The 13,729-nt window shown below is 29.5% G+C and overlaps 1 protein-coding gene across 2 annotated transcripts; it reads left to right on the plus strand.

Moving 5' to 3' along the window:
* On the plus strand, positions 1-8,329 carry LOC148232666 (uncharacterized). Of its 2 annotated transcripts, XM_088191104.1 has the most exons (7): positions 1-152; positions 6,368-6,432; positions 6,543-6,659; positions 6,732-7,269; positions 7,340-7,389; positions 7,455-7,503; positions 7,567-8,329. In XM_088191104.1, the coding sequence occupies exons 1-7, from the start codon at positions 125-127 to the stop codon at positions 8,181-8,183; spliced, it is 1,464 nt and encodes a 487-aa protein (XP_088047230.1). In that variant the 5' UTR covers positions 1-124; the 3' UTR covers positions 8,184-8,329. The 2 variants fall into 2 exon arrangements, with proteins under 2 accessions (XP_088047230.1, XP_088047231.1); XM_088191105.1 differs by having other exon boundaries at positions 7,455-7,685.
* Positions 8,330-13,729: the final 5,400 nt, after the last annotated feature.

Below are 13,729 nucleotides of genomic sequence, written 5' to 3' on the forward strand. Positions count from 1 at the left end.
GATAGTTAGACAAATGATAATTTTAATTGGCTTTGAAACCAAGTTTTTCATGCTCAAAATTATGGCATATTTGGACCAACATACATAGATTCGCTGATTTGACGTTTGGCGCCTCAGCTCTACAATGGCGTATTCACATTTTATAAAAACCGGTATTATTATCAACTTAATTTATTATTTTGAATCATGGATGCGCATAAACTCGATAGGTTGTTCACGCTTACTTTTAAGGTGACCAGACGTCCTCCTGTTAAGAAAGAGGATTGTCCTAAAAAATGTTGTTCCTTTTGAATTTTTTTTCGAAACGACTTTTTAGCTCCCGTAGTAATTTCTTCTCAATCATCCTTCAATTTATTGAAATAAGATAGTAATGAATAAACTAAAATATTTGATTTTAGTATTTTGCTGAAATAGTATTTAATTATAAATTAATTGAAAATTTAAACAATGTATAATTGCTAATATTTTATTTAATCGAAATCTTTATGTACACGCACATCGTTCAAATAAACAATAGATAAATTATAGAAAACAAGAACATTATACATTTATATTTTACTACATACATACATAAGACTTAAAATATTTTTTTAAATTCCAGGTAATTCATCACTGTTATTTTTTTAAAAAAAAGTAGTATTTCAAAAATGTAATTAGTGTTTCATATTTCATAAAACTTGGAATTTTTGATGAAAAATTGTTAGCAACGGAAAACTTATTAAATTTACATATAATAAATATAAATTACCTGATCAAATGTATGTATGTATATACAGGTATGATTTATTCATTAAAATATTAATATATATTCTATGAAATTTAATAATTGCTGCTGACACTGAAAATTTTGTAAATATATATTTTTATGATTTAAATTAAATCCTATTAAATATTTTTTCTTTAAATAATAAACTTAATAGTTAAAAAATTAAAGATGTACTATAATAGAAATCGGACGGAATTGTTTACAATAATTTTATTGGAATGTTGATAACAAAAATAAATATATTATATAAAAATATGTATATTATTTCTTGATTCTTGATTTAAATTAATTTTATTTACAAAATACAGATAAATTCAGAATTGCATATGGGAAACAAAAAGCAGAGGTTCAATAAAAATATAAGTAAGAAGAAGCAGAGTGATTCCTAAACTTCAACCGGAAAATTAAAATTTTCATTAAAATTAGCACTTTTAAATTAATTACAACGGCGGCTAAAATTTTTGTTTGTTACAAAACTATTATGGTGAATAAATTTATCAGTTTCAAAATATTCATAGAATAACGGATAATTTGATAACTTATATTACACTGCAGATTAAACCAATATAATTTTTATAAAGTTGTATGTATAAAAGATTTAATTTTAGTCATAATATATAAATTTTAAAGTCCACAGTCATGATTAAATTTTGTTATGAAACCAAAGTAAGATAGAAAAAATGACAAAGAAATATTTCAGAATCACTCTTGATTTGCTTTTGTCTGTGAGCGCTTGATAATTTTAATATATGAATTTGCTTATTGTAAAAACATGTGAAAGGGCTCACCGTCGCCATCGCAGACCCGATTTTATTGCTTTTGACGTGAGTTTTTGCCTTCTGTGAAGTGATAATTATTTTTACGCTCTCCTATTAACCAAAATTCGGTTTGGATATACTTTGATCAGCCCTCTTATATTAGAAGTCTATACTAATATCTGTAAGGATCATATTTTTAAAACATAGTGTAATATCGAAACGCAGACAAACTATGGAGCAATATGTGAGATGCAATGTTTGTCTGTACTTATTCTTCCGCTTATTTTCCCCTGAGAGAGTTTGCTTAGTTTGTATTTTGTTCTTGACCTAATAAAAGTAAAACTACAATTAGTTTTAGAACTTTCATTAGGTTAGGTTTGGGTTTGAACAGCAAATGAACGTTTCGCAACTGTGAAATTGAGTTTCATAGACATTTTAGAGCAGCATATTAGCGCCTATCAGTTAAATTATATTTTCGCTAGAAGAAATACATATCTACTAGTAAAAATGTATTTGGACTAGTAAGTGAAAATATAACTTTATCAAAAAATACACATTCACTGTAACATTTATACATTGGATGTAAATATATATATATTACTACATATAAAAAATTGAAATCATATAATTTTACTAGCACCTGCCAGATAATTTATATTTTCACTGGTAAAAATATATATCTACTGGTGAAAATGTATTCCGATATGATTTTACTGAAATGAATATTTTCAGGATAGATTCGAGATTTTTTTCTAGATTTTATTTTAGTAATAATCACATAACACTTAATGTATTATTTATTTATTTTGTTGCATTAAATCCAGTTGTCAAATTATCAATAATACAATCTATAAAAATATTAAATTTATATAATGTAGCTGGTGCTGTTGTTGATTTTTCGTTATTTAATTGCTTCTTCCTTAGGTATTCAACCTAAATTTTCAGATCGAATGCCTAAATTTACTGCTACTAATTTAAATTCGTTGAATATTTCCTCTCATGTCTAATATTTCTTAAATGTTCAAAAATCAGTAAGTCAACAATAATTTGCAAACAAATTTTAACACAAACGGAGCTGTGTCAAAAAACTACAATCTGTCCCTTTGAATGATAATGTTAATTGTAAAAATATTACCTAGAAAGTGGACGCTTTTGAGGGCAATGTTCTGCTCTTTTTATTTATTGTATATATAAAAAGGGCTGAAGGAACTTATACCTGAGATACATACATCTCAAACAACTGTAGTTTAAGTCAGTTTTTACTTTTTTATAAATATATTCTTGCTATGATTTTTCCAGAGTTGGGCCCTGGGAATTCGTCCCCTCTCGGCAGGCCTGCTGGTGACCCCTTATAATCGAACCCATTATGGTTGCTTTCCAGTCACCACAACATATCACAAATAAAAATAAATATTTATTGTTTCGACAATAGTTAGACACTATTTAGTGGTAACACACGGTTATTTAAAAATGTTAATGGCTTTTGATAGTTCATTGTCATTGTTTACATCTTGTTTTTTATTTTTTTTAATAATATTTATAGAAACCGTGCATTTTTTTATATTTACATCAGTACTGGAACATATCAATGGTTTCAGATCTTCAGTGAAATGTATTCAAATTATCACTTGATTTATTGTTTTTTTTTGTTCTATATTTTTCTTTTTCTTTTGCTAAAATTGTAAAAGGCTTTTAATTTTTTTCCTTAAATTATAACCACCAAGTTTTATTTTTATCAAACTGTAAACATGAAAATGGTTATAAAGCAGTAAAATTTTTGTAAAATAATTTATGTTATTGAAATAAATAGTCGATTTAATCTTTATCTTGAGTCAAAACATTCTTTACAAATAATATTAGTGTGTTCCGGACATACCCAATTATTGCATTTGACGCAATATTTCCTTGAGGTTTTGTTTCTGCTCCTTCCACACATTTTACATCTTCCCTTCACTCCTACAGGTCTCTCTCTCGGTATTTCTATTTTTTCTAGATGTAGCAACATTTTCCCTCGTGTTTGGATCGTCACGGGTACTGCGGTAGAATCTACCCTTCTTTGAATTTGAGGTTTTATTAGTTGCCAAGCAAATTCTTCAATGAAAGCTCTTCTCGCAATTTTTTTATGATCATGATTTTCTGAGTATATACACATTGCATTTATGGCGCTAATATTTAACAAATCAAAAAAAATAACCGTTGGCCATCTCTGAGTCGCTCGTGAAACATTGTAGTGCGAACAAAGCTGATCCACTACGTCGACCCCAACTTTAGTCCTATTGTAAAATGTGACGATTTCTGGTTTTTGTTTCGCTTCTGTCGTTCTATCTATGGCATCATCATTGTGCATAGTCGAAATTAGTACTGTTGCCTTGCTTTTTCTCTCGCAATATGAGACGAGGGTAGCTTCTTCTTGAAATCCAAATACTGACGAATTTATAGTTCTGCTTCTGTTGGGCAAAAATTCGACTGGTATTTCATGCTTGTTTTTTTTTAATGTACCCACGTAAGTCAGTTCCTTTTTTAACAGTGATTGCACTAAAGGAATGCTAGAATACCAGTTGTCACCTGTTATATTCTTATTAGTTCCGTATATGGGTTTTGCTAAGCGTAGTACTATATCTTTTCCTGTGGTACTGACTAGGTATGGTCCTGGTTTTTGTTCTCCACAGTACACTTCGTAATTCATAGTGTACATTGTTTTACAATCTACTAAAGCGAATACTTTAATGCCATATTTTGCTAGCTTACTTGGAATCGACTGGCGAAAAGAACATTTCCCTTTGAATGCAAGCAATCGTTTGTCTATCGTTAGGTATTTACCAGATACATAATGTTTTTGAAAATTTATCAGGAATAGTTCAAAAACCTCGCGAATTAAAGCCAGTTTATCTAAAGTCTTTCTTTGCTCCCTATCTCTTATGTCATCGAATCTCAGACAGCGCATGAGAAAACCGAATCGATACTCGCTCATACTTAGATAGCAGGATTCAAGACCACTTCCTTTAGAATTGTCCCACATTTTAGTTGCGTTAAAACCGTTGCTTCGATGTATGCCGATGAAAAATAGTAAACCAATCAAACATTTAATTTCAATTTCATCCGTAAGGCAAGCATCCCTTTCTTTTATTTTTTCTATATATAAATTTGTTGAGTCAGTAATTTTTTTTATAATATTGTCATCGATAAACAGTTTGAGTGAGTTCAGTTCCGTTTTCGCATTTCTCGCGTCTCCTCTGGGTCCTGAAAAGTGTTTGATAATGTTACGACTAGGAGTTTTTATAGATTGTAGTGGTTTTATCTTCTTCCAGAATGTAACTCCATCTTTTCCTATAAAAATATCTTCTCGGTCTTCAATTATGTCTTTAACGTCTTCGGAATCAACACATTCTTGTTCTGTTTCTGAATCGTGATTGCTTTGTTCTAGCGTTATGTCTTGAGTTATACTAATGTCCGAGTCAGTGTCATCAGGTTCATCATCAGTCTGCATTTCCTGAAGCCATGAATGCCAATCGGTATTATGTACAGTCATATTTCTACAAAATAAAAACCAGATTTGAAATAAAAGTAGAAAGACGTAAAAGAAACATAAAAACATAAAATAAAATAACTTACGGAATCGCAAATTTTCCGTCTTTTTTTCTAAATTCTGTGACAACACAAATGTTTATTAATTTTTTTTTTAACAAAATTAAAAAAACGAAAATAGTTGCACGAAAAATTGATAAACTATTAAAAACCATATTTATGTCCTTGTCGTTTTTTTAACGAACAGTGTATTTTAAAATATTAATAGCAAATTAAACTCATGAGTCTAATCGCTAACCGACAAGATTGGGTTATTGAGTATTTAGATTATGCTTTGCAATTTATTTTGTCTTCTGAATTTTGTTTAATTTGGTTTCGAAATCCTATATATCAGCTTTGGTACTATAATGAAAATTTTCGGATCTGATTTCATCATGATTGAAAAAAGAATCGGATACATTTTTAATAAGTATTTGTAAATAATATTTTACGAACATATATGTATGTTATATATCAGTGAGCATCACATCTTCCACTTTCTATCCAAAACACACAGACACTGGAACTTACACAGCGATAAAGTAGGAGTTGACAACCAGTTACTGTGATATTACATATACATTATTTTTTTATTTATTTTGTGCGAAATGGGCCGAAATATTTATTTTATAGCCGGATGTGAAAATGACACAGACGAAAAACCTTAAAAAGTGCATTGCCGCTTCAACAAGAGAAGCGAGAATGTATCGCTTCTTCCTCACATTCACAAAAAAAATGCCGATGCACTATTGCAGTACGAATTTTAAATGTATCAGTTAAGATTCGGTACACTCATACTGACTTTTCAAAAATTGAAAATGAACTACCAATCTTCTTCTATATTATTAGAAAGTGATAGTATTGTTGGAACGAAACCAAAGAAAACTGACTTCCAACTTAACCGTGATTTTATTTTTTAATTGTAATTAATTGTATTTTAAAATATATATTTTTTCTATGTATGTAAATTTATATCTATTATATGTATGTAATTTGTATCACTATATAACAAAAATATTTCATTAATTAAGTTTCCCGATAATAACCGTTATTGCGGCGCGGTAGAAACAAAAACAACACACAATCATATTTTCATGCAAAATATACAACTTTATTTTTGTAACTAGGATTTAGCACGCGCGAATGTATGTGTGTAAAAATTGGATAGTGTGACGTTCACTGTTATATATCGATATTAAGATAATCCCAAAAGACTCGGCAACCAAAGAGTTAAGCGCATATTTTTATATTTAGCTAAAGACATGCTTTAACTTTTCAGAACCAGACATTGAAAACAATGAAGAAATATTTAATTCGGTTAGCCCAATTGGTTTAAAAGTCAAGGTAAGATTAAAAATTAAAACTAACCGTCACCATAAAATACGACAACTAATTTATGCGGTATTTCAAAGCTTAGGAATTTTTCGAATAATCAATGTATGTTTTCTTTCAAGTTGGAAGATATGAGAATAGAATGTAACGCCAATGATGATAATGATACAATGAGTTCAATAAAGCAGGATGGTGTGAATATTATATCTCAAGTTTCAAATATTGATATGCAAACACAAGTAATGACTATTTATGTTTATAAATATGTATGTATATGTTATTTAACAGATACATTTAAACTATTTTTTTAGAAAAGAGAAAGAGATCTAGATGATAAATATGCAGATGTTAAGCAAGACGGAACTTATTCTTTTGAAAATAGCAAACATATATTTGAAACTAAAATCAGTATTTCGGATCTAATGAATATTTATAATAAAGCTCGTAACTTTCAATGTGACATATGTAAAAAAAAATTTCAAGGTAAAGATCAAGTTTCGCGTCATATAAAAACTCATAGTGATGCTCGCAACTTTCAATGTGAAACATGTGATAAGACATTCAAAGATAAAGATGGTCTTTCAAAGCATATAAAAACTCATAGTGATGCTCGTGATTTTGCATGTGATAAATGTGAAAAAGCGTATAAAAAAAAAGATAATCTTTTATCCCATATGAAAACTCATAATGATGCTTGTGACTTTGAGTGCGATAAGTGTGAAAAAGCATTTAAATTTAAATATATGCTCATGCAACATATGAAAACTCATAGCAATGTTTGCAAAATAAAATGTGAGACATGTAGAATGATACGCCATGAAACAATTCATAGCACTTGCGATAAATACGGTGAAGCATAGTCATACAAAGTACATATATAATATGAAATATATCCTGTATAATATTAACTTCTTTGCAGAACCAGAAGTTAGCAATGATTTTATTGGCACAATTAAATGTAAAACCAAGGTAAGATTGTGAATAACCGAAGCTATAAATTGTACATCACAATGATATTTTTAATATTTTTTAAGATGGAAGATGATAATGATATAGAATTTATAGATGACATGTTCGAAATAGGTAAGAATATTATTTACTGCATTACATTTGAATAAATTTATTCTGATCATTTTATGATTTCAGAAATGCAAGATATTAAAGATATAGTGAAAATGAATAGTAAATGTGTGGATATTTTATCTCAACATAGTGATGTTTGTGACTTTGAATGTGACAAATGTGGAAAAGTTTTTAAAACTAAATGTGAGCTTTTTCGACATATAAAAATTCACAGTGATGCTCGTTATTTTCAATGTGAAAAAGCATCCAAAACCAAAGACAGTCTTTCATCGCATATAAAAAATCAAAATAAAAGTTGTGACTTTGAATGTGATACATGTGGAAAAGTATTCAAAATAAAAGAAAAAAAATTAAACCACGTTAAAATTTATTGCGATGCACATAACTTTGAATGTGCTAAATGTGGAAAAATATTAAAAACTAAAGAAACTCTTAGGCACCATATGAAAACACATATTATTGCTTGTGACTTTGAATGTAAAATATGTGGGAAGACATTCAAAGTTCAAGATTACTTAGTGAAACATATGAAAATTCATACATTAGCACGTAACTTTGAATGTAAAAAATGTGGAAAAACATTCAAAACTCAAAATAATCTTTCAAACCATATAAGAATTCATCTAGATGTTCATAAGTTTGCATGCGACAAATGTGAAGGCTTTCAAATATCAATATAGATTTTTGCAACATATGACAACTCATAGTCGTACGTCTAAATTTGAATGTGATAAATGTGGAAAAGTAATAAGGAAAAAATTCATGTTTTTACGCCATATAAATGCATGTTTGTGACTTTGAATATATAAAGTAATTTAAAAGCTAATGTAAATTTAAAATTTTTTATTATGTCATTAATATATGTAAATATTTGAATAAAATAAACAAGTTTATTTTAGCATACCGCCGCAGGTCGCCCTACGATGCTATTATTAAAATTATATCATTACAATCAACCCCCCTATAGCGTAAAGATCGGGACTTCGCTATAGGGGACTAGGCACCCATACAAAATTTGAGGTTAGGTTCTTTCAACTGTATTTTGTGAATTTAACGAAATCAGCAAATCAAATTTTTTTCATTTTTATGTATTAAATGACCTTGTATTTAGTTTGTAAACAAGAGCACTTGCCCTATGTTCTAATTGCGACACGCGCGCGAAAAATGTCCTTGATTTTGCGAGTGCCAGGAGAGAAATGCTTTTTGAGTTATTTTTTTAAAATGCGTAAGTCTACAATGAATAAAAAATAAATATACATTATCTAACTTTTTCTGCAGTATGTTTTATTTTAGGATATTAATTATATAAAGAAAAAACAATAATGGTAGAAATGAAAAAAGTGGAATTCACATTCCATTGAGATCTTTTTATACCTTAATTTCATCACCACTTTCATTAATAACAGGATAAATTTTTTTATTGTCTTCTGTCTGCATTTCTTCTCGAATTTTATAATATGGTGTTTGATATTTTTCTAGTTGTTTTTTTATTCAGCAGATTGCTCTGTGGAACAATCGTATTGATTAAATTATTATATTTACATGGATTGCGAAACGTCCATTTGCTGTTCAAACCCAAACCTGACCTACACGAATTAACTAATTATAGTTTTAGAACTTTCATTAGATAAACTAAGCCAGTTCATCTCTCAGGGGAAAATGATCCGTCATAAAATTGATTTGTCACTAAGCCTCGAAAGGGAATGGAAATGATAAGCTGCATCTCTCGGAGAAGTCGAGTTTTCTTTATAAAAAAAAACACTAATGGCTTCGCATTAAATAAGCATTTTTGAATCATCCTTTATAATTATTGGACAGTCGCCCCGGTTGCGGAACCTTGAAACAAGCTTTCACAAATTTGGAGGTGGAATTAAGCCTTAATATGATTGGCCTTGTCTTCTATTCGCCCAATATTTTTTGAAGGACAGTTATAAAATATGTGATTCATGAATTACTGGCAATCATTCATCATTGACGACCACAACGAAGACTCTCGAATTGGCGATCATTCAACTGACTTCTACATTTTCGGTAAATTATATATTTTGTACAATAAAGCTAGTTAACCGCTCTTCCAGCAGTTAACTGGCTACAAGACTTTCTAACATTTGATTATGGATTATCATAGCAAAGTGCACATATATTAGTTTGACTAATAAAAAAATGATTAATAAAACTAAGAGGCATGATTTACCTCATACTTTTATAAATGGCTAAAATATGGGAATATTGTAAGGTATATAATTTATCTTAAAGCGAGGATCGCCATTAATGAAACAGATTACTATAAAGTCGGAGAAAGGGATGAAACATTAAAGGACCAATAAAACAATGGTTTCAGTAATAAACGTTTATTTTAAAATTTGCGCAATCAACACAGCTTATAGATTTCCTGCGGACCAACGTAATATTGTTAGCCATTACTCCATTGATTTCTGTCGAACCAGAATGTTTGAGGAAAATCCATGTACAACGATATGCAATCCTTTAGGAAGAAAAAGTTTCAGAAAAGCTCTAGAAAGTGCTCCAAAAATTGGAGTCCGATAGAATGGGAAGAATATGAAAATGTATGGTAGAAGACACATGCCTAGAATGGAATGCTTTCATGATAATCCTACTAAAGATCATCATAAGATAAGTAAGAGTTGTTCTGTTCTAAATAGTACAAAACGAGTTAAAGTATCATCCGTTTTGATCATGAAATAGTTGAGTATGCCTCTTCATAGTTTGTTTTGTTTTGAATGTTTTACCACATTTGCCACATTCTAAGCAATCTGAGATCTTATGAATGCGTTTATGTTTAAGAAGTGCTGGTTTGCTTTTATACATTTTACCGCATCTATTACATGCAAAGTCACGGGACACGCAATGAATAAACATATGATTATTGAGAGTTTGTCTACTCTTTAACGTTTTACCACACTTATCACATTCAAAGTCACGAGACTCTTTATGACAAGCGAGATGCTTTGTTAGAGAATATTTAATTTTGAACGTTTTATCACAAAGTTTACATTTAAAATCACGAGCGAAGCTATGAACAGGAATATGCAATAGGAGACTGCTTTTAGTTTTAAATGTTTTGCCACATTTATCACATTCAAAGTTACGAGACTCATTATGAAGAGACATATGGATTCTGTAATACTGCCTAGTTTTAAATGATTTAAAACATTTGACACACTCAAAGTCATAAGTATTCAAATGAGTGAGCGCATGCTTTGTGAGGCAACTTCTACTGTTAAATGTCTTATCACATTTGTTACATTTAAAGTCTTGTGAGACATTATGAATTAGCTTATGTTTTGCGAGACAATTTCTAGTTTTGAAGGTTTTACCACACGTACTACATTCAAAGTTACGGAAGTCATCATGAACAACCATATGTCGTATGAAAGATTTTTTTATGTCGAACGTTTTACCACATTTATCACATTTATAATCTTGAATGTCAGTATGAATACGTTTATGCTTTAAGTAAAAATATTTATTTTTAAGCGTTATATCACATATGTCGCATTTGTAGCTGAAAGAATTGTCGTGAAGAAGAATATGTCTTTTAAGCGAATCTAAAACTTTAAATCTTTTATCACACATATCACATGCATAGGCAAAAGAATTGTTATGAAGAAGAATATGATTGGTGAGAGAAACTCTACTTTTAAACGTTCTATCACATTTGCCACAATTCAATTCGATAGCGTTGTTGTGTATATGCATGTGCTTTGTGAGAACGTAACTGAATTTAAATGATTTACTACATACGTTGCATTCAAAGCATCGAGACTCGCTATGAACGAACATATGCTGTATGATAGATTGTCTGGTTTTGAACAGTTTACCGCATATGTCACATTCAAAATCTTTTATGTCACTATGTATATGCATATGGTTTAAGAGAACGTATTTAGTTTTAAAAAATTTACCACACATGTCGCATTTAAAGTCGCGAGACTCGTTATGAACAGCCAGATGCTGTTTGAGAGACTGTCGCGTTTTGAATGTTGTACTACATTTGGCGCATTCAAAGTGACGCGATTCGTTGTGAACGATCTGATGCATTGTGAGAGATTGTTTTGTTTTGAATTCTTTACCACATTTATGACATTCATAATCATATGCGTCGGAATGAACCACCAAATGCAGCATTAGTAACTTTTTAGTTCGGAACATTTTTCCACACGTGTTACAACTAAAGATTTTTTTTTTCATATTTTTGTCGCAAATATCACCTGATTGATTTTCATTCTCTTCTTCAACTTGCTTCTAAAAATAATAATAAATGTTATTATATTTAATTGCATTTTGTATTGATGCCGCAAATTTGAATCTGAATTCATGATTATGAAGGTATGAATTTATCTACGTTAAATCTTATTTTACTGTAAAAATATGGGAATATTTGAGGTTATGTCATATATGCCTTACATAAATCTATCGTTAGCTTTTTTCTAATGAAATCTTTTTAATTTAGGAAATTGTTCAAATGCCTTTATTTAAAGCGAGCAGACATCAGATTGTCCTCCTCAAAGATTTTGTCCTCACTACGTCTTCCTTGAACAAAAAATTCTAAAATGACTTTAGCTCCGCAACAATTCCAAGATAGTTTTTGAGTGAAAATTTCCATGACGACCTTCTTATTTTTAGTATCCTACTTTGATATTTTCAAAATCTCGTCACCTTACTTTACCTAACTTTGAACAGAACTAAGGAATAATTCAGCTCTACTTTTAGAAACACAGGTAAAATTACAAATGTCTAAATATATCGAATTTGATATTTTGAGGAAGATTATCTTCCCCAAATTTTTTGTCCTCCTTTGTTAAGGTGACCAGATTTTGAAAATATCAAAGGACACTGAAAATTTTTATTTGAGGACTAATCGCTGCAAAGATTGTTTCGTAATTTTTTGTTCATTTAGGGATGCTGCGGGAACTAAAAAAAGTCACCTCAAACATCTGTGTTCAAGCTGGACAAATAAGTCAGAAAAATACATGTCATTTAATGAAATACAGTAAAACCCCCAATAACACGATAAATTGGGGACATGCTATTTGGATGCCCATTACTTTGTGTGAGCGAACCAAAGGAAGAATATCTCACCACACGTGCCTGATTTGTATGTACGTATTGCAAAAAATTGTAAGAGTATTTTTTAGTCCCCCAACTATACTATGAATCTTAACATTGAATCTTAACGTTTTGAGGTATCATAGATATTTACATATATAACCGAAGAAATAAAAAATAAAAAACATATTTATATAATATTTTTTTAAATTTGATTTAATGTAAATAATTTATGGCTCCGATATGATTTTATTGCTTTTGACGTGAATTTTTGACTTCTGAGAAGCGATAATTGTTTTTTGCGCTCTCCTATTGGGCAAAATTCGGTTTAGATATGCTTAATACGATTCTTACATATTGTAAGTCGTAATATTGACCGTGACAATAAATAAGTTACTAGGACAATCAATCAATGTGACATTAGTTGTTTGTCAGTGTTGAAATGTTTAAGAAGACAATATAACTAAGGTCAATTTACTACCATATTCTTGTATTATACATCAAATAATGAATTCAAAAAAAAAATTTGCGACTATTTCATGTGAAAGGCAATTACGTGGAACTCTATGGGAACGTTGTAAAGTTGATAATTAAAGTTGTCGTTGTTCGTTTTGAGTACATCTTTGACGTCATGTGTTTCTGAAAAGAACATTCTTATAATTGAATATATCAAACATGATAAAAGTGTATTATGAAAATAATTTTTTTTACCTATTTCAATCATGTCATCTAATATGTTTGTATGCTCATTTTCTATTTTTATATTTTCTTGCTAAAAAAATATTATTAGCATATGTAAAAAAGATTGATATATGTAAGTGTTTCATTTACCTTAACAATACATTCCATCCTGTAAGAAGAATCAAAAGAACCATCATTGTTTTCAACACCCGGTTCTAAAAAACAATGTTTTTCATTACTGTAGAGTTTTCTCTAAAATATATGATTCAAACTTTCTTTGGATCTATTTTATAAACATGTCTTGAACTGCAGTTAGTTTTGTAAATTGATTAATTATAGTTGTAGCCCAATTATTTAAGTCGAAATTATAAAATAAAATAATTTATAAGTAAAAAAAGCTAAGCCTAACCTCAACGTCTTATAATTATTGCGATTTTAGAAAAAAATAAAATAATTAAAGTAATCGTAGGTATGT

Source organism: Plectrocnemia conspersa, unplaced genomic scaffold (assembly GCF_051122295.1).
Source record: "Plectrocnemia conspersa isolate PC_06_02 unplaced genomic scaffold, ASM5112229v1 ptg000008l, whole genome shotgun sequence".
NCBI classification, from domain to species: domain Eukaryota; kingdom Metazoa; phylum Arthropoda; class Insecta; order Trichoptera; family Polycentropodidae; genus Plectrocnemia; species Plectrocnemia conspersa.